The 26642-nt window shown below is 44.2% G+C and overlaps 1 protein-coding gene across 1 annotated transcript in view; it reads left to right on the forward strand.

The window, feature by feature from the left end:
- Nucleotides 1–26642, forward strand: part of SCAF4 (SR-related CTD associated factor 4) — an 860634-nt gene that overhangs the window by 27997 nt on the left and 805995 nt on the right. The window contains exons 3-5 of the mRNA XM_069204042.1: nt 6687–6731; nt 19569–19730; nt 23412–23547. Coding sequence (XP_069060143.1) covers nt 6687–6731; nt 19569–19730; nt 23412–23547 — 343 coding nt within the window. The remainder of the gene's footprint in view (nt 1–6686; nt 6732–19568; nt 19731–23411; nt 23548–26642) is intronic.

The following is a 26642-nucleotide window of genomic DNA, read 5'->3' on the forward strand; positions in this document are numbered from 1 at the left end:
ATCGGCACCCAGGCCATGTATTTGTTTCATCACAGCACAAATCTTTTTTGCTTGGTAGGGAAACTGCCATCCTGACCATGCTTAGCTCCACCCCAGTAGCAGATATTTTGATATCCACATTTAGGAGTGAGATCACCCTGTAACTCGCAGTGTGTGTAGTTTCTTTTTCATTTTTCCTATTTTTGTTTTTTTTTTGGAAGTGGGGGGTAAATATATTGTAGCTCCCTTCCTAGATCCTCTACTGGTTAGCCTTCCTCTTATTAAAATGACTATTTCTACTTCCATACTGGTTTCTTCAAGAACTTTGAGGGTATCATCCCATTGTGTCTGCAGTTTGACCTCTGCCACAAATAAGTCTTCTTGCTCACCAGTCTCGTTGGTGTGGCTCAGATTTTAGATCAATGAAAATCAAGGTGAATTACATAGGGGATGTCTGTTGTTTACCATTCATTTTTCCTGTTGCTCAGAATGATTATTTTTGCTTAAACTGGGTGGTTAGTAATCTTCCAGTGTTCCTGTGTTCATAATTCTCCTTATACACATTGTGCCAAAAGCGTGAATAGTGAGTTGATCATATTTGGATTTTTATTTTTAGTTTACCACACTCAGTTGCTGAGGAGTTTTATTGTAATCAGTAGTGTGGCCTTGTCTGGTTCAATCCAGCAAGCATTCTGTTTTTTTTTTTTGCCTTGTTCCATTCAGATCTGAGAATCTCATTATGCCCATCCATTATATAGGATTTTTTCTGCTTCCCTGATGATCTTTTTCGAAACACTAATCCTTCGTTATAGCATAGAAAGGAGACAAGATTGGAGCAATTTTCATGGGCTAGCCTCTCAATGGTAGGGCAGCCATGCCCAAGCCCAACATGAGTAGTCTAAGATTCCAGTGAAAGATTCCATTATCCAGGATGGAGGACGAGATGCTAGGTGGAATTAAACTAGTGGTAAGAAAGACTTTTAGCAAGTCTAGACGGGTGTATATGCAGAAGAGAAAGTCTAGTCTTTCCAAGTGTGGAGTTGCCCCCATGGTTGTATTAGTGCATGGCCTGAGAGCACTTTAAGTAATCTTCTCCTCTTCCATAAAGTCTGGCATGTCTGATCTGTCCTTAATGCTGTTTATAATCTTATTCCAGTTCCCTCCAGTTACTACTGCCTTGGACTTCCCTAAATTAGTGATTTGCAGATAAGCAATTTTTGTTATAGTAGAGGCATATTTTGGTCTGATTCCTAGTGTGGGGCGAGGCACAGTCAAGTGACTACGTGGTCCATCCATGCCTTTAGTAATCTCATAGAATTTGATTTTCAGAATAAAAAGTCCACTCCACATCTGCTGAAGCTATAGGCTGTCTATTTGTTAGGAACTGTGTTATGGGTACTGCAAACACATACCATCTTACCCACCCAGTTTGTTTCTAGGTCGAAGCCTACTAGACTGCACAGCTATCTGGTTTCTAATGACGTCTTGGACATTCGGAAAGCTTCCCGGGAGTGCATTCCACACGTTGCTTACTATTTTCTTTGTGGTTTGGAACTCATTCACTTGCTTTCTATTTGCTGGTTCTATTTCTTTTAGGCTGTCAAGCTTGAATCGTCCATTCCCTTGTCCAAACCCTATTTTCTGTATCCTTTCAAGTACTCCATTTCTTTAAACAGGCATTTAAATCTTGTTCTTAGCTTGTCACATTTACTGTGCATTCAGGGAAAGAGGTCTAATGTCACGCTCTGTCTTCTAGGGAGCTTGATGTTTACTTTTATTTCTCTGATTTCCCAGTGAGAGGATTTATGTGACAATTATGTTGGCTACTGAGGGTGTACTGGAGGGAGGCAGTGAAGTGTTGTGGGAGCAAATATTATACCACCAAGAAAATAAATCAGCCTATAGGCAATGACATTTCTATAAATAGTTTGAGCGCTGTATACTTTTATCACTGAAACTGCATGTCTGTGTAAATGTAATGATCATTTCAGTTGAAGATGTGTTGTCTGTAATGGCTCTCTGCAACCCTCCACACTATGCCACTTCATTTCTGCACAGCACTCTATGCCACGTACTCTACGCTTTTGTACCCGGCACTTATCTGCTGTACTCTGAACCATTTTACTCTACTTCCCTGTAACCCGCTCGTCGCCATTGCGCCCTACCCTGTACACCAGTGCACTCTATGCTTCTGTACTATACACCACTGCACTCTACAACAGTCTACTCTGCCACTGCGCCACTCCCCTGTACATCATTGCTCTCTACCCTTCAACACTCCATTCTAGGCCACTTCCCTCTGTCACTGCTCTCTACCCTGCACTACTCCACTCTAGGCCACTCCCCTCTGCGTCACTGCACTCTATTCTGCGCCACTCCCCTTCATGTCACTGCACTCTACCCTACATCACTCTTCTTAATGTCACTGTACTCTAGACCACTCCACGCCACTCCCCTCTACGTCACTGCACTCTACCCTGCTTCACTCCACTTTATGCCACTCCCCTGTCACTGCACCCTACCCTGTATGCCACTCTACTGCACTACGCTAATGAACTGTTTCCCGTTACATTCATCTGCTTCTCTACTCTGAATCGCTCCACTCTATGCCACTGCTGTCTGCGCCAGTCTGCTCTAAGCCACTCTAATCTACTCTGCGACACTGCACTGTAATACTTTTTTACTCTGCACCACTATACTCTGCACCACTGTTGTCTGCCACCTTACTGTGCACCACTCTGCCACTGTACTCTGCGCCACTGAAATCCACTATACTTTTTATACTCTTACTCAAATATACTGTGCACCACTACTCTATGCGACTCCACTCTGCTACTGCTCTCCATGCTACTCCACTCTTCTGCGCTGCACCACTCTCCGCTGTGCCCCTCTACTCTAAACCACTGCACTCTATGCTAATGTACTCTACACCATATTACTCAAAACCATTGGACCCTGTGGCTACTCTGGGGCAGTGCTCTGCACCACCATACTCAAATCTGCAGCACTCTATGCCACTGCATGCCACACCACTCTGTTCTACTCTGCACCACTGTACAGTACACCACTGGTGTAGGAAAGTTACTCTTTTTGGCATGGTTACCCCCACTTTCTGCCTGTTTTATCAGTGTGTTTAGACTGTTTTCACTGGGATCCTGCTAACCAGCACCCCTGTGATTATGCTCTCTCCTCTGAATTTGGTTGCTTTGGTACCCTTTACACCCCACAATTGGCATAGTGATGCACCCCTCTAAGTCCCTAGTATATGGTACTTGGATACTCAGGGCATTGGTACACCAGGGTCACCAATGGGCTGGAATTTCCTGGTATCAGCCTGGAACCCGGAATTTTTTGATGAGCAGTACCTTGCGTGCACCGTCGGGTGGCAGCGTCAGCGAAGAACTCTGTGATGTCACAGTCACCTATAAAGGCACCACCCCGGCTCCTGTATGTCCGTTTTTACCCATGCGCTTCCACGCCAGAAGCACAGAGGCATGGAACCAAAAGTTTGTGCAAAACTAGGGCACTGAGAGGGATAAACCCTATTAGACAAATCCGCAGAGCGGGGATGCATGGGTGAGTGTAGGGAATCTGCAGCTAGATAGAGTCTCTACCAGATAATGCGTTACCGAAGGTAAGTATCTGGTTCATCTGATAGACTTCTAGCTGCAGATTCCTTACCTTAGGATAGATACCCAAGCCATATCCTCCTGGCAGTGGGCAAAGTGTCCGTCCCTCCAGACCTCATTATCCAGGCAGCAGTGTTTTGCAAACATGTGCAAGGATGCGCATGTTGCTGCCTGACAGATATCCAGTACTGGAACACCTCATGCTAGCGCAGTGGTAGCAGCCTTACCCCTGGTGCTGACCCACAGGAGCCCTTGCATGCACCCTTTCACTGCTGGTCACTGCTCCAGGTAAGTTGCCCCTATGGTAGGCCCTCCTAGCCCAGAGGGCAGGGTACAGGTCCCTGTGTGTGAGGGCACCCCTGCTTGAGCAGAGTTGCCCCTACGAACTCCAGTTCCAATACACTGAACTTTATAAGTGCGGGGGAGCCATTTTACCTATGTACTGGCCACAGGTCACTTACTACCTGTGGTCCAGCTACATAATGGTAACTCCGAACCTAGGCATGTTTGATGTCAAACATGTCAGAATCATACCCCAATACTAATGTCAGTATTGGTGGCAGGATTCCATGGACTATGGTGGATCTTAGAGGACCCCCCCCCCCCCAGTATTGCCCCTACCAGTCTTTCACGGTTTGTGGGCAGCCCGTGCTGTTGCAGCCTTTCCTCTTGCTGCTTGACAGCTCAAGCAGGGGAAGGCAGAACAAAGAAGTTCCTGTGGGGGAGGGAGGCAACACCCTCTCCTTCGGAAATAGATGTTACTTGGCTGGTAAGGGGTAGCCTCCCAACATCACCGGATTGCTTTGAAGCGCACATTTGGTGCCCTTCTTGCCTAATCCGGTTTGCACCAGTCCAGGGCCCCCCCGAGTCCCTGCTCTGGTGCAAAAGCACACAAAAGAAAGGAAAGTGACCAATCCCCTGTCCATCATCACGCCAGGGGTTGTGCCCAGAAATCCTCCAGATGGCCACTTGATTCTGCTATCTTGAAACCAAGATGTGCAGAGGCCCCTGGGAGCATCTGGTTGGTCATGCCAAGTGTCTGACGTCACTGACCCCCTCTGATAGGTGGTCACCCTGCAAAGTGACCAAGCCCCCTGTTAGGGCTATTTAGGGACTTCCTTGTGGGTGGGTCCCCAGATTTGGCGTGCAAGACTCCATCAGTACTCCTCTGCAACGACCTCTTCTGCTCCTGGCCACCTGAACCGCCGCTGGAACCAAATAAGCCTGCAACTCCTGAGATGACCCTACCTTGCAACACTGTTTCACTGGCTCCATCCAGGATTTGCAACATTTCCACAGTTGTGCATCCTCTGGGGTCGGCAAGACTTCAGGTGCCCCAAAGAAACAAGAAGGAATCTCCCTTGGAGTGAAGGAGTTGCTCCTCTGCAACCGCAGGCCCCTAAGACAATGGCCGGCTGCCGTGATCTACTGCCATCCTGCTCCAGGAAGAATCTCCAACATAGGTGGTGGTGCTGAGTGGTCCTCTTGGTCCTCTCTACCTGCAGTCCAACTTGGGAGACTGTGAGCCCTGGCCTCTCCTTGCGTGACAGTACCCCTGTGCACCACAGCTCTTGCAACAACCAAGGCTGTAGCTCCAAGGGATCTTCGGGCTCCAAGTAGCCCCGCCCTCCAGCACTATATCCTTTCAAGGACATACTCTCCTCTGCTGCTCCAGCGATGTGGGAATCCTCTCCAGCTGTGCTGATTGAGTTTCACTGCAACTTACTGTACCTGCTGCCAGTGGGGTTGTCTGTGGGGGCTGTGACTGTTTCTGCTCTCTCTCCTGACTGCTGACAGTCAGCCCAGACTCCCTTCCAAGGGTCAAGTCCCTGGACCTTGCTGGTCCTCTTCTTCACTGCAGGCCTCTTTTGCACCAACCTGCATTTGCCAAGGCTTGTTGTGGCCATCCTGACCATTGACCATCTGCGATCCTGGCAACCGACGTGGGACATCTGAACGACTCCAAGGACCTCTCTACAGCTCCTGGGCTCCACAGCTGATCTTCATCTCCCCCCTGTCGACCTTCATCCACAGAATGGGGTAGGTAGTAGCTCCTGCCACGACTGGACACTCCTGTGTGGACTGGACCCTCCCCTTCTTTTGCAGGTCCTCTTCATTTTGGAATCCACCGTTGGTTCCACTGGACTGGTCCTGGTCTTGCAATCTTCCTCTATCCATGTCACCTTTGGGAAGACCAGATACTTACCTTTGCCCTCCTGGTCACTGGGGGTCACCTAGATGCACTAGAGTTTTCAAGCTCCCCTCAAACTACTCCACATCCTTGGGTGGGGGGGACCTCCCTTCGCATTCCAATATTTTAGTAGATGGTTTGGCCCTCCCCTAGGGCCCTAACTATTTTCATTAATTTTTACCAATGCTTTTCGTTTCTTATGCTAATTCCTAACTATTACTGTGTGTGTGTGTGTGTGTGTGTATGTATATGTGTATATGTATGTATGTATGTGTGTATATATATATATATGGACTACCTATAAGTAATCTAGTTCAGTTCTACTGTGATAAAGTTCCTTTATTTTTGTAACACTATGTGGTTCCTTTGAGGTGTGTTAAGTTGCTGCATGACAACTGTGTTATTGCAAGTGCTTTATACTCCTAGATAAGTCTTGGCTGCTCACCGCAGTTACCACTAGAGAGCCCTGGCTTCCTGGACACTGCCTACATTCACTAATGGGGGTTGCCTGGACCTAGTATATGGTGCCAACTCCAAAGGTGTCCACCACACACTAGACCAGCTTCCTCAACTGCTCCCTGCAGCACTCTACTCTGCAACACTCTACACCACTGTACTCTACTGTGCATCACTCAACTCTGCGCCACTCTTCACCACTGCACTTTACCCTGCACCACTTCACTCTGTTCTGAAACAATCTACTCTGCGCCACTGCACTCTACTGCACTGTAGTCTGCATTGTTCCACTATACCATCATTACAGGTAAGAAATAGCCTCTATTGTGACCGAGCAATATCAATTTCAAATAATAAAGAATTGTTTCTCTTTACATGACAATTTATTAAAAAATTTCCCATTCTTATTTTTTTTTTTCCCTTTTCTATAGCTTTACAAGCATGTTGTCCAAATTGTGGAAAAGTTCATCAAAAAGGTAATTAAGTTCATGATTATATGTAAATCTTGCTTCAGTGGTCAGAATGCTGAAATTGTCTTTGTGTTCTCAAAAAGCACTTTGTGTACATTTGCTCTATTTAAATTTCTAATATGAGTGTTTAAAAGGAGTTGCTGCTAACATTGATGCAGTTAACCCTGTTAACAGTCACTCGAAATGCATGTCAAGCACAGTTTACCCTTTTGAGTCTTGGAGTGCTTTTGTATTTCGATTGGTTGGTTGAAGAATCAGTAATTATGCTATAATAGTAGATGGTGGTTGAATATGAGATATGAAAGAGCTTTTCCATCAAATACTCGAGACATTGATGCCAACATCTGTATTTCATCTCTTCAGGTATGCCACTATAAAATCACATTTTCTGATTGTTTTTTACTGATCCATTTCCAGAAATGATAAAATAAAAACGGGCACGCATCCATAGATAATCACTGCAGTGTTAATCCAAATGGCACAGCAGTATGACAGTTTTTTGTTAGAATTTTTGAATGATGCTCCAAAACCTTGACAAGACACTGAATCGTATTCGAGTATGGATAGCTTTTTGAACACTTTGTTGGAACAAAGGTGAATTGTACTGTTGTCTGTAGGAAGTATTTTGGTGACATGCGTTGTGACAGTGACACTTTTGCCCTGACACAGATTGTTGTGCTTGGGTTTATAGCAAGGTACAGATGAGTGAGGCATAGATGACCAGAGTTTTATTGCAAATTATTATTATTATTATTTTTTTTGTGTGCAATATAGTGGGTTAGGAGTGATTGCTGTTCAGTAGTATAGTGCATGTCTCATGATACTGTGAACATGTAGCTGCACTTTTTGTCGTTCATGGTCATATTGCATCATTAGTTCACTTACTATAAATGCTGACATTGGTCCACAAAAACAAAGCTTGGCATAGTCCAAAAAAAACCAGATCAGCTGTGTCTGATTTAAAAATCCTTAGAGCGTTGTGATACTGTCTCACACGCATTTACAAACAAACAGGAGCAATACATTTCTTCAGTAGATGTTGGTATGTCCGGCAAAAGAACAATAAATGCATTGTCTGTTTCTGCAGTAATTTTGCAAGCGGGCCATGAATCACCTCTATCAGTGTCTGTAACCATGTACTACTGAAGCTTGTTACTACTAATAGCCTCAATCTAAATCGTATAGACATATTCTTACCTACACAAGGCAAATATTTGCCCATTTAAGGCTCACATTTTGGGGATACATATTAAAGTTGAAGAAATACTCAATAATCCTCCACTTCTATCTTTGCTCTTCACTGGTTCATGAAAAATAGCCAGTATTTTTATTTTTTTTAACATGCCAGTCTAATGTCCAGTGATAACTCGAGGATCTCCACACAGTTCTTTCAAATTCAGCGAATTAAGCCAAGTTTACACTTATAATAACCTTGGTTTAACAGAAGCTCTATTTAGGGTGATCAGCTCCAATAAAGAGCTATATTGGGCTCTAATGTGCCAACAGACCAAATATGTTGCCAGTGCAGAATTGATATGAGGTTGACTAAGTGAGATCACATGTTGAGAGCCAGGTTTAAGTGTAGGGGCAGCCATGGGGCACTTCGAGAGAAATACAATGGTGACCTAATAAAGGTGTTTCCTATGTTCCTCAAGGTGCCCAATTACCATATCCTCAAATCTCAGCATCATAAAGTGCTGCTTCAAGATCCTTAGCACTATGAACTTGGAATAGTGTGACTACAGACCTGATTGAAGTGGATTTAAACAGCCTGGATGTTATGGTACCTCTTTGCTTTAGTGTCCTCGGAGTTTGCATATTTTTCAGTGACAAGGATGTTAGTGAACTTCACCCCCAAGTAATCAAAATTCCTCACGCTATCTTACACTGAATCTACAACCTTCATTTCTCCCCTGAATATCCAGTGAGGTTTTAAAATCGTTTGTTTTGATGTGTTTATAGGCTGTGTTGGGAGCAAGCTGTTGAAAGCATAAATCGAAAGATTGCAATCTCAATGGCGTCCTTGAAATTAAGAGGGTTTTGTAAACAAGGCGGCAACCGTGAGCACACCCCTTTGAATCAAAATGGGCTTTCTTAATTCGCCACAGTTTCCCCATCCGACTTGGACATAGTGTTTGCAATGCAAACTTATTATTAATGACAGCAGGCTTTTTAGGAAACCATACCATTTCAGTACCTTTGCATTGTGTGGCTCAGGACAACATCAAAGGCAGCCTCATGTTGACAAAAGACAATAGAGGTAGTCAAGCACTTTGGGAACAAATTTCCAGTAGAATTTTACAAAGTGAAATACCTTGTACTAAAGTTTGCTCTAAGCTCTGCTTGCAAGTCTGTTAGGATGGAATGCTCTAACGTCTAATCCTGGGCCCTGTATAATACTTCTTTATAAAAGATCTTTTGACGATTGTGTAATAGATTAATTGGTCTATTGTTTGCCTTGATGCCTTCCTCCTATATTTGTTGATGGGAACGATTTCTGCTCCCTTACTCTGCTCCTGCTAGAATGACATTGGATTAGAAGTTTACATGCTGGACCCAGATAGTTGGCTCAGATTTATATGCATCACCTTGAATTTATCTATGCTTAGAGCTTTCCCTGCTTTTCAGTGTATAATGAATTCAACTGTGTCCTACATTAAGAAATCATACAGGACTAAGGAATTAGCATGTGTTTCCTCTGGCGAAGGACTAGTTACTGCTGATCTCTTAGGAGAAGTGTAAGGAAATGCCTCCTTGGCATGGTTACCCCCTGACTTTTAGCCTTTGCTGATGCTAAGTTTTGATTTGAAAGTGTGCTGAGGCCTGCTAACCAGGCCCCAGCACCAGTGTTCTTTCCCTAAACTGTACTTTTGTTTCCACAATTGGCACACCCTGGCATCCAGGTAAGTCCCTTGTAACTGGTACCCCTGATACCAAGGGCCCTGATGCCAGGGAAGGTCTCTAAGGAATGCAGCATGTCTTATGCCACCCTGGGGACCCCTCTCTCAGCACAGACACACTGCTTGCCAGCTTGTGTGTGCTAGTGAGGACAAAACGAGTAAGTCAACATGTCACTCCCCTCAGGGTGCCATGCCAACCTCACACTGCCTATGCAGTATAGATAAGTCACCCCTCTAGCAGGCCTTACAGCCCTAAGGCAGGGTGCACTATACCATAGGTGAGGGCACCAGTGCATGAGCACTGTGCCCCTACAGTGTCTAAGCCAAACCTTAGACATTGTAAGTGCAGGGTAGCCATAAGAGTATATGGTCTGGGAGTCTGTCATACACGAACTCCACAGCACCATAATGGCTACACTGAAAACTGAGAAATTTGGTATCAAACTTCTCAGCACAATAAATGCACACTGATGCCAGTTTACATTTTATTGTAACATACACCCCAGAGGGCACCTTAGAGGTGCCCCCTGAAACCTTAACCGACTATCCGTATAGGCTGACTAGTTCTAGCAGCCTGCCACACACCAGACATGTTGCTGGCCACATGGGGAGAGTGCCTTTGTCACTCTGTGGCTAGTAACAAAGCCTGTACTGGGTGGAGGTGCTTCACACCTCCCCCTGCAGGAACTGTAACACCTGGCGGTGAGCCTCAAAGGCTCACCCCTTTGTTACAGCACCCCAGGACACTCCAGCTAGTGGAGTTGCCCGCCCCCTCCGGCCACGGCCCCACTTTTGGCGGCAAGGCCAGAGGAGATAATGAGAAAAACAAGGAGGAGTCACTGGCCAGTCAGGACAGCCCCTAAGGTGTCCTGAGCTGAGGTGACTGACTTTTAGAAATCCTCCATCTTGCAGATGGAGGATTCCCCCAATAGGGATAGGAGTGTGCACCCCTCCCCTCGGGAGGAGGCACAAAGAGGGTGTACCCACCCTCAGGGCTAGTAGCCATTGGCTACTAACCCCCCAGACCTAAACAAGCCCTTAAATTTAGCATTTAAGGGCTCCCCAGAACCTAGGAACTCAGATTCCTGCAACCTAAGAAGAAGAGGACTGCTAAGCTGAAAAACCCTGCAGAGAAGACGGAGACACCAACTGCTTTGGCTCCAGCTCTACCGGCCTGTCTCCCCAATTCTAAAGACACTGCTCCAGCGACGCTTTCCCCGGGGACCAGCGACCTCTGAATCCTCAGAGGACTGCCCTGCTCTAGAAGGACCAAGAAATCTCGAGGAAAGCGGCCCTGTTCACCAAAGACTGCAACTTTGAAACAAAGCAGCAACTTTGAAACAACGTGCGTTTTCCGCCGGAAGCGTGAGACTTGCTACTCTGCACCCGACGCCCCCGGCTCGACTTGTGGAGAACAATCACTTCAGGGAGGACTCCCCGGCGACTTCGAGACCGTGAGTAGCCAGAGTTGCCCCCATCCCCCTCCCCGAGTCCCCACAGCGATGCCTGCAGAGGGAATCCCGAGGCTCCCCCTGACCGCGACTGCCTGCTCCTCAGATCCCGACGCCTGGTAAAGACTCTGCACCCGCAGCCCCCAGGACCTGAAGGATCCGAACTCCGGTGCAGGAGTGACCCCCAGGAGGCCCTCTCCTTTGCCCAGGTGGTGGCTACCCGAGGAGCCCCCCCCCCCCCTTGCCTGCCTGCATCGCTGAAGAGACCCCTTGGTCTCCCACTGAAACCTATTGAAAACCCGACGCGTGTTTGCACACTGCACCCGGCCGCCCCCGTGATGCTGAGGGTGTACTTTCTGTGTAGACTTGTGTCCCCCCGGTGCCCTACAAAACCCCCCTGGTCTGCCCTCCGAAGACGCGGGTACTTACCTTCTGGCAGACTGGAACCAGGGCACCCCCTTCTCCATTGCGTATTGGGCACCACTTTGACCTCTGCACCTGACCAGCCCTGAGCTGCTGGTGTGGTAATTTTGGGGTTGCTCTGAACCCCCAACGGTGGGCTACCTTGGACCCAAACTTGAACCCCGTAGGTGGTTTACTTACCTGCAAAAACTAATAAACTCTTACTCCCCCTAGGAACTGTTGAAAATTGCACTGTCTAGTTTTAAAATAGCTATATGTGATTTATGTGAAAAGTGTATATGCTATATTGCTAATTCAAAGTTCCTAAAGTACCTACCTGCAATACCTCTCATTTAAAGTATTACATGTAAATCTTGAACCTGTGGTTCTTAAAATAAACTAAGAAAAGATATTTTTCTATACAAAAACCTATTGGCCTGGAATTGTCTTTGAGTGTGTGTTCCTCATTTATTGCTTGTGTATGTACAACAAATGCTTAACACTACTCCTTTGATAAGCCTACTGCTCGACCACACTACCACAAAATAGAGCATTAGTATTATCTCTTTTTGCCACTATCTTACCTCTAAGGGGAACCCTTGGACTCTGTGCATACTATTCCTTACTTTGAAATAGTGCATACAGAACCAACTTCCTACAAGAAGCTACTATCAGGGTCTAAGTAAAGACTGGTAAAATGCTTCACCCAGTTTAGTAGTGCAATGTAAGGCTGCACAGCTGGCTATTGTTAAACTACAATGAGCCACTATGCTAATTGAAAAAAGGGGCAAACCCAGTAACCCTCGGATCTGGGTGTATAAATATGTTGCAAAAAATGTTTCCCTGTCCTCTATGGGGAAGTGTAGCCTGAACTCCCACAGCAATGTTTCTGTCAATCTTTCATCACAATAAGGTTGTTGTGCAATTTATTTATTTTATTTGTTTCACAGTTAAGTATTGGTTCAAAATCAAAATGCATTCTATATATTCCATTTGGGTGCTCCTAAAATAGTGCAGTGGAAGTGATTGAAGTGAAAAATTAAAGTGCACCAGTGTTATATACAGTATTTACAGTGGTGTGGCTAAAAATACAAGTCTTCAAAATGACCTCTTAAATCCATGTGTCTGGAAGGCACTCCTCATTTATAAAAACAATCCACATCAAAAGAATGTCGACCTTTTCGACCCAACCTGAAGATCCAATCAATAATGGGTCATCATCAGGTCAGGATATTTTTATAGGTAGCATCAATGAGTGGATTTATATGGGGCACATATCAATCTGCCATTGTGACCTCCATTATCTACTTCCATTGAAGTGCTCGAGTCTCAGTGGAGATTCCTCCCCCGAATATCTGTGGTGAGTCTGTATCACATCCGAATTTGAATATAGGAGTTGCAACAACTATTAATCCAGGGCAAAAATAATTTCCCAGTCAGTCAATCACTCCATAAATTCTATTCTCGAATCCATCAACGAGCCAGAGAACGCCAACCTGTATCTCTTCCCTCTACTATACACCAGAAAACTGGTTCTCATTAGTCCTGGCTACTTCTACCATATCATGCCGGTGAACAGGATCTTCTCTGTCTTCTACCTAGGACAAACAAGTGAACTCCCAAGTATCAAGAGGCTTGACCTCCTTGTATAAATCAAGAGGCCTTTTCCTGTAACTGCCCAGCTGCCCATTGGCAACTGGATCTGGACTGGACTTCTGTTGGCCTCTGCCTGCTGCGCTGTGAGTCTTCAAAAAGACTAAAGTCCAAAGGTAAATTTAACCAGGAAGAACCTTACTTGTGTATTTGACCTGCACTTAAGCTTGATCAGATTCACGGTGCACCTAGGTCCTGTTATTCAGCAACCTTTGAGTAAACTTGGCACTTTGTGCTTCTTGTTGTTATTTCTACTTTAAAAAAAGTAAAAAGGCATATCTTCGGTTCCCCTTGTTTGATTTTTGTCACTTTGGTGTGTTTTTGTTCATTAAAGTTTACTCTGATTGTTGTGATTCGTTTTGGGGATTTTTATTGTTTTGCATTTCAACTTTATTACTGTTTTAGTACTGCATGCACATTGCCTCTAAGATGAGCCTGTGTGCTTCTATGCCATAGGTACCAATGGGTAGAGTTTAGGTTTATTTAGTGACAGTGGTTCACCCTGACCTAGATTGTGATCATTACTTAGGGTGAGTACTTACCTCGCTCACCTAATAAGTAATAACCTAATATTTGTTTTATAGAGATGCAATATCGATTGGATCACAAGTTTAGTATTAGCTTTTTGCTCTGCGTCCATTTCACATCGGACAGATTTCAAGTCCTGAACAGTTTATCTCTTGATGGTTTACAGCTTGAGGATGAAATGTGTCATTGTAGTTTCCGCAAATTAATCTGAAGGAATTAGGCCTTGTAGGGGTACAGGGTAGGGATTGAACAGGAGTAGGAACGCGTCAGACTTTTGGGTTGCTCAGCACTCGTGAAACCAGGTATTGTGGAAGTGAGATGATGTACCTACCTTGAAGATCGGAAGAAATTAAGTTTTGTTTGCTTCCTTGGATGCTAAGTTAAACTGATTTCTGTCACGGTGTCTGGTTGCAGACATTATTCAAGACAGCATATAAATCCTGCAATAGTGTTGTGCAGTCGCTCAATTTTGGCCCGTAGTTGTTTTTAGATAATAAATGATTAGCTACGTATGCCTGGTTGGAATTGCTTTTGGCTGTCTTTGGCTGTACATTTTTCCCTATTATGAAGTCTGAGTGATGGCAGGCCTTTCTCACCTTTTTCTAAAATGGAGCATTGGAAATAGCTTGTGTGCTGGCTGGTTCTGATAGCACTTGTTGTTTGTCTGTTGTACTACCTCAGATCACGGAGTGCTGGCTTATGTTTTGTTTTGTTTTTTTGCTTTGGTTTTTCTATCCCATCCACAAGCTGGAACTTTAACCTTCTCTCCCAAAGATAGACCCATTGGAGTGATTAATCTGCAGAGTGCAGAACAGTCTCTGGCGAAAGTTTTCAGGAAACTCATCATAGAATGTTACAAAAGAGTCACCTTTGAAGTTCTTTGTCAAATTGTCAATCTATGATGAAAACTACAAATCGATCTTAAGTGTGCTGGAAATGCATGCAGGTATTGTGAAACCACGTTTCTAAGGTAATTCACTATATATAATAGATAGTGGTAGCAAGTATACCTGTATTCTTAAATCTTGAGGCAGAAAGTTATTGGTGTGAAGAGAAAAGAAAATGAATGCTATTGCCTCATAGTGAAACCTCTTGTTCTGCTACCAATACTGCTCAGTTAGCTTATTGCCCACTACTGCAGGCAAGACAGAATCCTACGAAAACAGGGTGATGGCCGGAATGAATGCTTGAATTCGTTGCAGCCACTGACATTCGTTTAGGGCCACATCATAATCCATTGTTTTTTGCCTAATGTGCCTCCTCTGTTTGGACGCAACCATATGCAAATCAGCCTTTACCCTTTTCCTCATGGAAACAGTTCTGCACCAGCTGCCAGGGTAAGTCCTTCCTGAACCAGAACACAAAGCAACCTAGAACCGGTTTTGCCCTAGTTAGGGCTCTTCAGCCAGGTATAACATGGTTCCAGTGGCCCATTGAGCCCAATGCCCATGTCTGGGCATACTCGGCGCACTTAGGGTGGCAGATGCAAAAAGAACAATGTGATGGATGAAATGCTTGAATGAATCTCAGTCACTGGCAGTCGTTTGGTGCACATCCTGCGCCACTGCTTACAGTCACTGAACTTCGTATGCCAGGCACCTATAATATGGACATTTGAATCTTCCACCACACTGCCTAAACAATCTGCATGAAGCACTGAGACCACGCTTAAGTTTGTCTTAAGATTTCTTATGGAAGAGGTTCAGCATCTGGTGTGGGACAAGCTATGGACCTTGCGTGTGTGGGGGGAGGGGAGGCGGGGGGATGAGTGGGGGATAGCCTCTGTGTAGGAAGTTGGCTCTGTATGTGCTATTTCAAAGTAAGGAATAGCATGCACAGAGTCCAAGGGTTCCCCTTAGAGGTAAAATAGTCGTAAAAATAGATAATACTAATGCTCTATTTTGTGGTAGTGTGGTCGAGCAGTAGGCTTATCCAAGGAGTAGTGTTAAGCATTTGTTGTACATACACATAGACAATAAATGAGGTACACACACTCCGAGACAAATCCAGCCAATAGGTTTTGTTATAGAAAAATCTTTTCTTAGTTTATTTTAAGAACCACAGGTTCAAATTTAACATGTAATATCTTGTTTGAAAGGTATTGCAGGTACGTACATTAGGAACTTTGAATCATTTCAATTGCATGTATACTTTTCAAGTTATTCACAAATAGCTACTTTAAAAGTGGACACAGTGCAATTTTCGCAGTTCCTGGGGGAGGTAAGTTTTTGTTAGTTTTACCAGGTAAGTTAGACACTTACAGGGTTCAGTTCTTGGTCCAAGGTAGCCCACCGTTGGGGGTTCAGGGCAACCCCAAAGTTACCACACCAGCAGCTCAGGGCCGGTCAGGTGCAGAGTTCAAAGTGGTGCCCAAAACGCATAGGCTAGAATGGAGAGAAGGGGGTGCCCCGGTTCCGGTCTGCTTGCAGGTAAGTACCCGCGTCTTCGGAGGGCAGACCAGGGGGGTTTTGTAGGGCACCGGGGGGGACACAAGCCCACACAGAAATTTCACCCTCAGCGGCGCGGGGGCGGCCGGGTGCAGTGTTAGAACAAGCGTCGGGTTCGCAATGTAAGTCAATGAGAGATCAAGGGATCTCTTCAGCGCTGCAGGCAGGCAAGGGGGGGCTTCCTCGGGGAAACCTCCACTTGGGCAAGGGAGAGGGACTCCTGGGGGTCACTTCTGCAGTGAAAGTCCGGTCCTTCAGGTCCTGCGGGCTGCGGGTGCAGGGTCTTTTCCAGGCGTCGGGACTTAGGTTTCAGAGAGTCGCGGTCAGGGGAAGCCTCGGGATTCCCTCTGCAGGCGGCGCTGTGGGGGCTCAGGGGGGACAGGTTTTGGTACTCAGTCGTAGAGTAGTCCGGGGGTCCTCCCTGAGGTGTTGGTTCTCCACCAGCCGAGTCGGGGTCGCCGGGTGCAGTGTTGCAAGTCTCACGCTTCTTGCGGGGAGTTGCAGGGTTCTTTAAAGCTGCTTCTTGAAACAAAGTTGCAGTCTTTTTGGAGCAGGTCCGCTGTCCTCGGGAGTTTCTTGTCGTCGTCGAAGCAGGGCAGTCCTCAGAGGATTCAGAGGTCGCTGGTCCCTTTGGAAGGCGTCGCTGGAGCAGAGTTCTTTGGAAGGCAGGAGACAGGCCGGTGAGTTTCTGGAGCCAGGGCAGTTGTTGTCTTCTGGTCTTCCTCTGCAGGGGTTTTCAGCTGGGCAGTCCTTCTTCTTGTTGTTGCAGGAATCTAATTTTCTAGGGTTCAGGGTAGCCCTTAAATACTAAATTTAAGGGCGTGTTTAGGTCTGGGGGGTTAGTAGCCAATGGCTACTAGCCCTGAGGGTGGGTACACCCTCTTTGTGCCTCCTCCCAAGGGGAGGGGGTCACAATCCTAACCCTATTGGGGGAATCCTCCATCTGCAAGATGGAGGATTTCTAAAAGTTAGTCACCTCAGCTCAGGACACCTTAGGGGCTGTCCTGACTGGCCAGTGACTCCTCCTTGTTATTCTCATTATTTTCTCCGGCCTTGCCGCCAAAAGTGGGGGCCGGGGCCGGAGGGGGCGGGCAACTCCACTAGCTGGAGTGTCCTGCGGTGCTGTGACAAAGGGGTGAGCCTTTGAGGCTCACCGCCAGGTGTTACAGCTCCTGCCTGGGGGAGGTGTTAGCCTCTCCACCCAGTGCAGGCTTTGTTACTGGCCTCAGAGTGACAAAGGCACTCTCCCCATGGGGCCAGCAACATGTCTCTAGTGGGGCAGGCTGCTGGAACTAGTCAGCCTACACAGACAGTCGGTTAAGTTTCAGGGGGCACCTCTAAGGTGCCCTCTGGGGTGTATTTTGCAATAAAATGTACACTGGCATCAGTGTGCATTTATTGTGCTGAGAAGTTTGATACCAAACTTCCCAGTTTTCAGTGTAGCCATTATGGTGCTGTGGAGTTCGTGTTTGACAAACTCCCAGACCATATACTCTTATGGCTACCCTGCACTTACAATGTCTAAGGTTTTGTTTAGACACTGTAGGGGTACCATGCTCATGCACTGGTACCCTCACCTATGGTATAGTGCACCCTGCCTTAGGGCTGTAAGGCCTGCTAGAGGGGTGACTGACCTATACTTGCATAGGCAGTGAGAGGCTGGCATGGCTCCCTGAGGGGAGTGCCATGTCGACTTACTCGGTTTGTTCTCACTAGCACACACAAGCTGGTAAGCAGTGTGTCTGTGCTGAGTGAGAGGTCTCCAGGGTGGCATAAGACATGCTGCAGCCCTTAGAGACCTTCCTTGGCATCAGGGCCCTTGGTACTAGAAGTACCAGTTACAAGGGACTTATCTGGATGCCAGGGTCTGCCAATTGTGGATACAACAGTACAGGTTAGGGAAAGAACACTGGTGCTGGGGCCTGGTTAGCAGGCCTCGGCACACTTTCAATTGTAAACATAGCATCAGCAAAGGCAAAAAGTCAGGGGGCAACCATGCCAAGGAGGCATTTCCTTACACTCTGTTACTTCTGACATTTAGTTAAGTCTTACTGTTCTCAGCAGTAAAAGTCAATTTTGCGCTTTCTTTTAGCCAGTGCCAAAACCACTTTGTAGCTCACATTCAATAAAGTAATTTTTCTAGTAGCCATTACGTTTGCATGGTTACTAAGATACATGATCTGTAGGTGGGCTTCAAAATTATACAACCTTTCTCCCAAAGAAATCTCAGATATGAATGTCACTCAGCATATTGCTATTTATGTTTCTTCAACCGCCTCTCCTCATGGAACATTCCTGTTGCTTAACTGTGTTTCTAGCTACAGATCAGTACATCCATCATCTCTTTCTAGGCTCTTCAACCCTCAGTAGATGTCTAATAAGGTCATGTATCTACCTACAAGACTGGGTTTCTATGAACAACTGTAAACATTTCAATTATGTGTATAAAACTTGAAACAGATACTAAAGATGAGAGATTGTTTTTTTTTTTTTTCATAAAACATTGAACAGTGGTCTGTGCTCAGAGATCATCGTGCCATACATTATATGCAAATTTATCACATGTTAAAATTGTCAATGTGAAAACCTTGTTGAAACCATCTGTGTTGCTGAAGATGTATAAAGGATTTTAATGTATTGTGCCCCCGTATGTTAACCACAATTGAGATCTCAGTCATATCCCATTTACGACACCCTAGTAGGCGTTGCAACTTGTTCAGCCCACCACATGTTCATAGTGGAATATACTATTTCGTCCTGGCATACATCCATATCCTAACCACAATCCTGTGTATTCAGTCGAAAGGATCACCCCCCCACCTGCTCCCTGCAGCAGTACCAGATATTACAGTTGCCATAGTATTACACACACCCAGGAGCGCAATGCCACGTTTAACAGACCGAGATAGTGTGGTCAGACTTCCCCTACATGCTGCTCTTCTTTAATAGATACTATTTCTTCCCATCTCTAATCTCAGCAAAGACTTTCTTAAACTTGTGCATGCCACTTGATTTGGGCTGATTTATTAACATACACCTTTGCTTTTGAGATTTAAAGAGAAAAGTTTAATCTGTCCTCTTAATTTGTCTCTGTGCAACTTAATTGTAGCCTAGTAATTGCTTTTATTGTACTTGTAAAAGTAACACTAAAACGTCTCCTGCAAAATATTTTGTTAATATTCAAATTAGTATATTTGGCAGCTGAATTTTTCAGCTTTTAAATACAAAACAAATTATGGTTGTATGGTTTTTAGACTGCACCTAATGTTTGTTGTAATTGTGGGTGTGATAACAGTGGTGGTCATGTTTGGTTATAAGGGGACAACGTCAAATTAACACACTTTCCTTGCACATCAAAATGCAGTTTTGTGGCATAAGGAAAAAAAGGAAGCAGTGTATGGAAGAGTGAAGAAGTATTGAAATTTAAAGTATATTTGCTACCTTTTGTCTTTCCTTTTGTAGTGCAAGCCAGAATATAAAGTACCAGGGCTGTATGTAGTTGACTCTATTGTTCGACAGTCTCGGCATCAGTTTGGACCTGAAAAGGATGTTTTTGGGCCAAGATTCATAAAAAACTTAACTGCTACATTCCAATGTCTCTATCTTTGCCCTTCTGAAGATAAGGTATGTCCAGACATCAAATTCAATACATTTTAATTGTCTCTGGGTGTGCCTATATAATGTAAGTAAATCAAAGTAAGAAAAGTGTTTGTATATGTCATGTCCCTCATGTTTATATAATGTGCATTCTTCCATTAGTATGGTTTTGCATAGCTTACTGATTGCAGTATCTTGGAGCTCTTGTGTCCAGGATTCTTTGCAGGCCAGAGTCTGGTTTGTCTGTGAGCTTGTATCCTTATTTGTATTTATGTTCAGTTATTGTTTACATATGTGTTAATCGTTTGTATGTTGGATGCCCTAGGAAAGGAAACACTCTGGTAGAGTGCTTAAACACAGACAAAGTAGAGGAAGGAAGCCTACAGCATCTGACAAATAAGAAGCAAGCAAATGAATAGCAAGCAAATGAATAACAAAAAACCTAACCAATAGGTGGCCTCGAAGGCTATATGAGATACATCTCACAAGAGATAGTGCTTGCGCTGTCTTTGGTGAGATCTTAAATGACATTGGATTAGTCACTGCAGTGAAGGCTTTGACCCACTACCCCTCAACTCCCCTAAGCAACTATATGTCCGAGTTCCCCCATTTCATTACTTATCGACAGTGGCTATTTGTAAGCTGTCTGTGTTAACGCCCCGCCCTACCTGTGTTGTTTGTTTCCACCCGCCCTGTTTTTCCTATGTACCTTCCCGCCCTCCCTGTATTTCCTATGTACCCGCCCTCCCTCTTTTGGGGTTGGCCTTGAAACAGCTTTGTGCTTCAGAATTTTTACATGCAGTTTTGTTTTGGCCAAATCGAAATTCCTTTGCCTCATGACAGCCTGAGTAAAGTAGGGAAACCAGACACCATGATGTTCTCATAAGGGGTTGTGACCATTGTACTGGCTGTTAGCAAGATGAAACCTGCTGATAGTGCCCTATGAGCAGCACCACGAACATGAGACTATTTCACACCAAGAACAATACCAAGAGAACCCTCTTGCTGTTTGTAGTTTTTAGGACTGTGGTTACCCTTTCCTTGATGACATTCCATCCGCACCCTTTCATTATTGGTTAGATATCACCCACCTTCATCTTTCTTTTTGTGCAAACACGATTCAGTCACAATACAATTAAGTAGTTTTTCATTCCCTTTCTATAGAGTCACCCTTTTTGTGTAGTTTCCACCTCTGAGACTTCAAGCAATTTTACATTGACTGCTGATTTTGTGATAATCTGGAATCTCTCATAACAGCCAGCACTTGCCTCAATAATTCAGGCTTCTAAGAAGTGGGTGGTGGTGGGGAATGATCGCTTACAGCCATCCTATCGGCATAGAGGCTCTTTAAGATAGTATGCTTGTCAAAGCTGTTTCTTTAGTGGGTCGTTGCACTTTTCATCGACTCCTCAGTTGGGGCCTCTACCAAATCTATTCAGAACATTGTGCAGTTTGTCCTGCACACTGCTCTCCAGGATGATAATTGCTGTTGCCCATTCACAAGTATTCATTGTATTTGGATGATATGGTGGGAAGCAAGCACATTTTGGAAACTGTTAGTCCTGTGAGGTGTTTGAAGTTGAGTAACCAGGCGCACAGTGGACTTGGTTCAATTTTAGGGTCATTTTTTAAAAAAACGGGAGACACTTCCTTCTTCTGGAAGAGTGGCATGTCTCCACTGAATAAAGTACATGCCAACCAGTTCACAAAACAACAGCGGGTTGCGCACGCAGATGTACCATTGCTGGTAGCATTTTACTATTGCTTGGCTTGTCTACTATAGAGCTGCTAGTTGATGCAGAGGTTCTCTGTTGCCTGGCAGCAGCTACCTCATTGCCACCCACTTCTAGTGTCTGGTAAGAAGAGGCTCGGGTGTGAAATGTAATCAAATATCTACTTGTCCATGGGTGCTTCTTAAACCTACATGTCCTGTTTAAAATAAAATAAAATAAAAAAAAATAAAAAAAATCTACTTGCCTCTTTGGTGCTTTGTAGTGCGGCAACAGATTATGACAGCAATTTCACTATGTAAGAGCTCTGATTATAGCCTCTCTGATTATGCCAGGGTTAATACTCTAGTGGGGCTTGAATACTAGCAATTGCAATCCTCACTATAGCAATTTCCTTATTTTGCCACATTTCTCCAGCTCTACATTCTGGGGCTTGTGGAAGCAGTAAGCACTATTTCCAGGGCTGGAATGCCTTTGAGTCTCTGCAAACCAACTAACTTGCATATTTTAAGGATTTTCACCAGCTCTTCTCTAATCTTTTCCCATACTGGAAAAGTTTGGAACTTTACTGCTGACGAGCAGAAGTAGTTCTTCTAGGGTTGGGGACAAAAAGTAGTTGTAGGAAAAGTTAACTTGTAAATAATGCTCAATAGATTTTTGCAGAAGCAAATCCACACATGCATATTTGCTCGTGCTAAAATACAGTTCACAAATATTTTCTAGAAGTACAATTTCCTGCCCTACTTCTTTAAATTCTTGTGAATTCATGTAAGCCACTACTTCAGATATGCACTTTTGTGACTTTATTTGAGAATTGGGCCCCTTATTAGTCTGACATGAACCAAGATGTATTGTTTTTATTAAAATTCTATGCATCCATCCATCCGTCGGCTGGCCTTACTGTGAGTGGTGGCATTCTGCTCTTCCATACGGAGCATATCCGCAAACAAAGTAGTTTTGTTCAGTGTCAGGCACTACTGTGACAATGTGTGCTTTTTGAGACCAAAACAATTTTTTTTTTTTTTTACTTTTTGCCAATGTTACAATGAGGAGGGCCTGTCAGCTCCCACAACAATTAGGCCATGTCAAAGCAAGACACGTGTTGACAAAACCAAAAGACTGACAACTAATGCCCTGACTTTTCATCAACACATTTTACTAAATGATGCGTCAAAGAAATAGCACCTAAAATTTCACAGTAATTTAGCAAAACATGTTTTCCCCAATTGCATTTTTTTCTGAACGTTTTATTTTGAAGGCAAAGAATCCTCAATCTTGCTTACAAGCTTCTGCGAACATTTGCATCTAATCAGAGAGCATTCTGGAAGCATTATACTTAGCCTTATATTGTTAAACATTTCAGGCATGTGTAGACTTTTTTTTTTTTATACTGGAACTACTGTGAGCAGTGTAATGTGACCTTATAGGGATTACGAAATTATTTGAGGCCTCAGCTGTGCTTCAGATTAGCTGTTTCACTGTGTCACTTCCACACCAAAGTCACACTTTCAGAAATGGATTTTCAGGGCTTCGTTCACCACTTTCTGGCACAGCTCCACCATTCAGTCTTTCAGGAGCAGAAGCCCCTTGCTAAAAAGTGGTGTTGGCCTCCTTCCATCCAGGGTCGCCACCCTGATATCAAAAGCACATCCGGTGCTCTGGCCCCCATACTTAAGGTAACCATGGAACAAAGAAGACCAGACTCCATGTAGTAGTATGTGCATTTTACTCAATGTAATGACTTGTACTGCTGGTGTTTATTTTCTCTTCCTCTAAATGAAGGTGCCAGCCCCCTTCGGTTGCAATAATGCTGTGGTGAGCAGCTGGTACTTACTTAACTTAAACATATTATACAGTTAAGAGCTATAGGCTTCATAACCTAATACGTATATTTGTTTTAATTTCTAACCTGTTAAGCGAAAGAAGCAAGTTTTAGCATCAAGGTGTAAGTTTGACAATTATTTTTGGGATTCAACAGAGTAAAATTGTTCGTGTCCTGAACCTTTGGCAGAAAAATGGGGTCTTCAAGATTGAAATCATTCAACCACTTTTGGATATGGCTGCTATAATTACTGAGCCAGTACCAGTGCCAGACAATTCTACCAATAACGAAGGTAAGAGCTGTTCATTTTGTTCCATATAAGAATTTCTTTACTTGTGATGTTTAGGTGTCTATTATGAGAACAGTTTTTTTTAACTTTGAATTATTTGTGTTTTCAATGGTAAAAATTGCTGACTATTGCCTTCAGTCAGACTACATATAAAAATAAAATTGTGAGTATTGTATCAAGATAGTCGAAGATGTACCTTGGAAAGGCCGATTAGTTGTTGGTCTAGAGTTAAGTGTAGGATGATGCTAGAACATGCAGCGACTGTGCGCTTGGTTTGTTTGACCTGTATATTCTCCATTGTGAGGAAATTGCCTTTTTGCAGGATCACTCACACTTTTCCAGGGTCCTGTTTTTGTGTTCTGACCTCTAAAGTATATGTGCAATTGGCTAATACCGGATTGGCATATTTAACTTGCCTATAAGTCCATAGTCCTCTGTGTACCCAGGGTCTGTAACAACACAGAGTCTGCAAGTTAAATCACTAGTAAACTGCAGCACCTATTGCACCACCAGTAAGGTGACAATGCAATCCTGAGTGTGCAGTTTCAAACTGCAAATTGGATCTGGCAAAAGAAACTCTTTGCCAGGCCTAAATCTTCCTTTATAGTACTCATAGGTCATACCTATGGTAGACACAAAGTCCCTGCAGGGCCGGGTGCATGACATGAAAAGACAAGCATGTCCCTCCTGGCACTGAACAATCTCTGAAGTAGTTTTTCACTATGTCAATGCTGGCTCTCCCATAGAAAAGCACTGGGTTACAGAATAACACCTTTCATGTATAACTTTGGTTTGAGAGTAGCTAGAGCCATTCTTCAAGTACTCAATTTAAAAGGCATTTAAAATACAATCTGATGATAGTCCGATTTTCAATTGCCACTTTAAATATGCCACTTCTAGAAAGTTGCAAAAAGAACAGATGATGGACTGAATGCCAAACAGTGTCAAACATTCACCCCCAGTCACAGATATGGACCTAACTTAATCATTTTGTGCTTGCCATGCAATTCCAGTTTGGACCCAGCCGTATGCAAATGAGTCTTAATCCTGCTCCCCTTGGGAACAGTCCACCCGAACTGCCAGGCCAGCAGGGATGTGGAATTCCTATTGCCCGACGCCCGGGACATCTTGTTTGGGGTCAAGGGCAACAAGTTTTTATGTTTACTTTGTCCTTGGGATAAGTAGGCCCAACCCTCTGCAGCACAAGCCCTTTAGCTGCCTGTTTACAGAGAGTGGAACTCTCTGCAGTTGAGGTAATGTGTTTCCAAAAGCCATGCTGTTCGAACTTGTATTTATGGTTCATTTTTTTAAAGCCTTCATTATTAGGGTGAGTGCTGTAAATAAATGTTTTAAGGTCACACTTCACTACTGACGTTGGTTCCAGTACAAAAAAAACAAACGTGTATACACATGTTTGAAAAGTTTAGGCTATAAGGCTAAGTATAATGCTCCCAGAATGCTCTCTGATTAGATGCAAATGAAGTGTCATTTAGTAAAATGTGTTGATGCATGCTAGTATTTCCCAAAAATATTTCTAATGGAAAATCAGTGTAACCATTTTCAACACGATTATGGGAAGCATGGAAATAAACAAACACTGACAAAGCCAACTGATCTGACATATTTTTATAAGTCTTTTAGTTTCATCAATGCGTGTCTTGTTTTGACATGGCTTTTGTAACACTTTATTGTTGTGGGAGCTACCAGGTCCTCAACATTGTAACAAACACTGGCAAAAAAAACTCAAAAAGCTTTTTAACTCTAAAAGCACACGTTGCCACCAGTGGCATAACAAAGGCCCCGCAGCCGCCCTCCAGGGGGCCCCTTCAGCACAGCACCTGCCCTGAGTGAGTCTGGAGAGAGGGCTCTTCCATGTTCTTTGCAAAGGGGCACCCTCCAGTTTCGTTACGTCACTGATTGCCACTGTAGTTGCTGACACTGAACAAAACTACTTTGTGTGCCAATATGCTCCTTGTGGAAGAGCAGAATGCGATCACTCACAGTAAAGCCAGCAGAAAGAGAGAGATATAGAAGTTTAATAAAAACAAAATGTCTTTGTTAACACCAGACCTAATTAGGGACCAAGACCCACATGTAGGTAGCTTTTTGCATGTCGCAAACAGCGACTTTCGCTGTTTGCAGCGTGCAAAAAGCACATCGCGATGCACAAACCCAGTTTTGCGATTTGGTAACCTGGTTACCGAATCGCAAAACGGGTTTGCGACTCGCAATTAGGAAGGGGTGTTCCCTTCCTAATTGCGAATCGCAGTGCAATGTAGGATTGTTTTGTGACCGGGGGCGCAAACCAATCGCAGTTTGCATCCATTTCAAATGGGTGCTAATACTTTCGCAAAACCATTGTGAATGTCGCTGTGAACATTTTTTCAGAGCAGGCAGTGGTCCTGCAGACCACTGCCTGCTCTGAAAAAATGAAATTAAAACATTTCATTTTTGTTTTTGTAATGCATCTCGTTTTCCTTTAAGGAAAACGGGCTGCATTACAAACAAAAAAAAAAAAATGCTTTATTGAAAAGCAGTCACAGACATGGTGGTCTGCTGTCTCCAGCAGGCCACCATCCCCGTGAGGGCCGCCATTTCCAAGGGGTTCGCAAATTGCAACCCACCTCATGATTATTCATGAGGTGGGCATTTGCGAAGCCCTTGCGAATCACAGATGGTGTCAGGGACACCATCCTACATTTGGATTTGCGAGTCGCAAATCTAAACCTACCTACATATGGCCCCAAATTCTTAAAGAAAGTCACAAAAGTGCACCCATGGTATATGTCGTACCCCTATAAAATATGTGTGAACTGTATTTTAGCATGGGTAAATACGATGTGTAGATTTGCTCATGTGAAAATCTATTGAGCATTTGCAAGTTCATTTTCCCTCCAGCCACTTTCTTCCCAACCCTGGAAGAAGTTCTAATTTCTGCCATTGTCAGGAGTAAATGTCCAACCTTTCTTATTATGGGAAAATATTAGAGAGAAGCTGGTGAAAATCTTTAAAACATGCAGGTTAGTAGGTTTGCAGACTCAAAGGCATTACAGCCCTGGAACTATTGCTTACTGCTTCCTCCAGCCCCAGTATGCAGA

The sequence above is a fragment of the Pleurodeles waltl genome, chromosome 8 (genome assembly GCF_031143425.1).
Source record: "Pleurodeles waltl isolate 20211129_DDA chromosome 8, aPleWal1.hap1.20221129, whole genome shotgun sequence".
Classification (NCBI taxonomy): Eukaryota; Metazoa; Chordata; class Amphibia; order Caudata; family Salamandridae; genus Pleurodeles; species Pleurodeles waltl.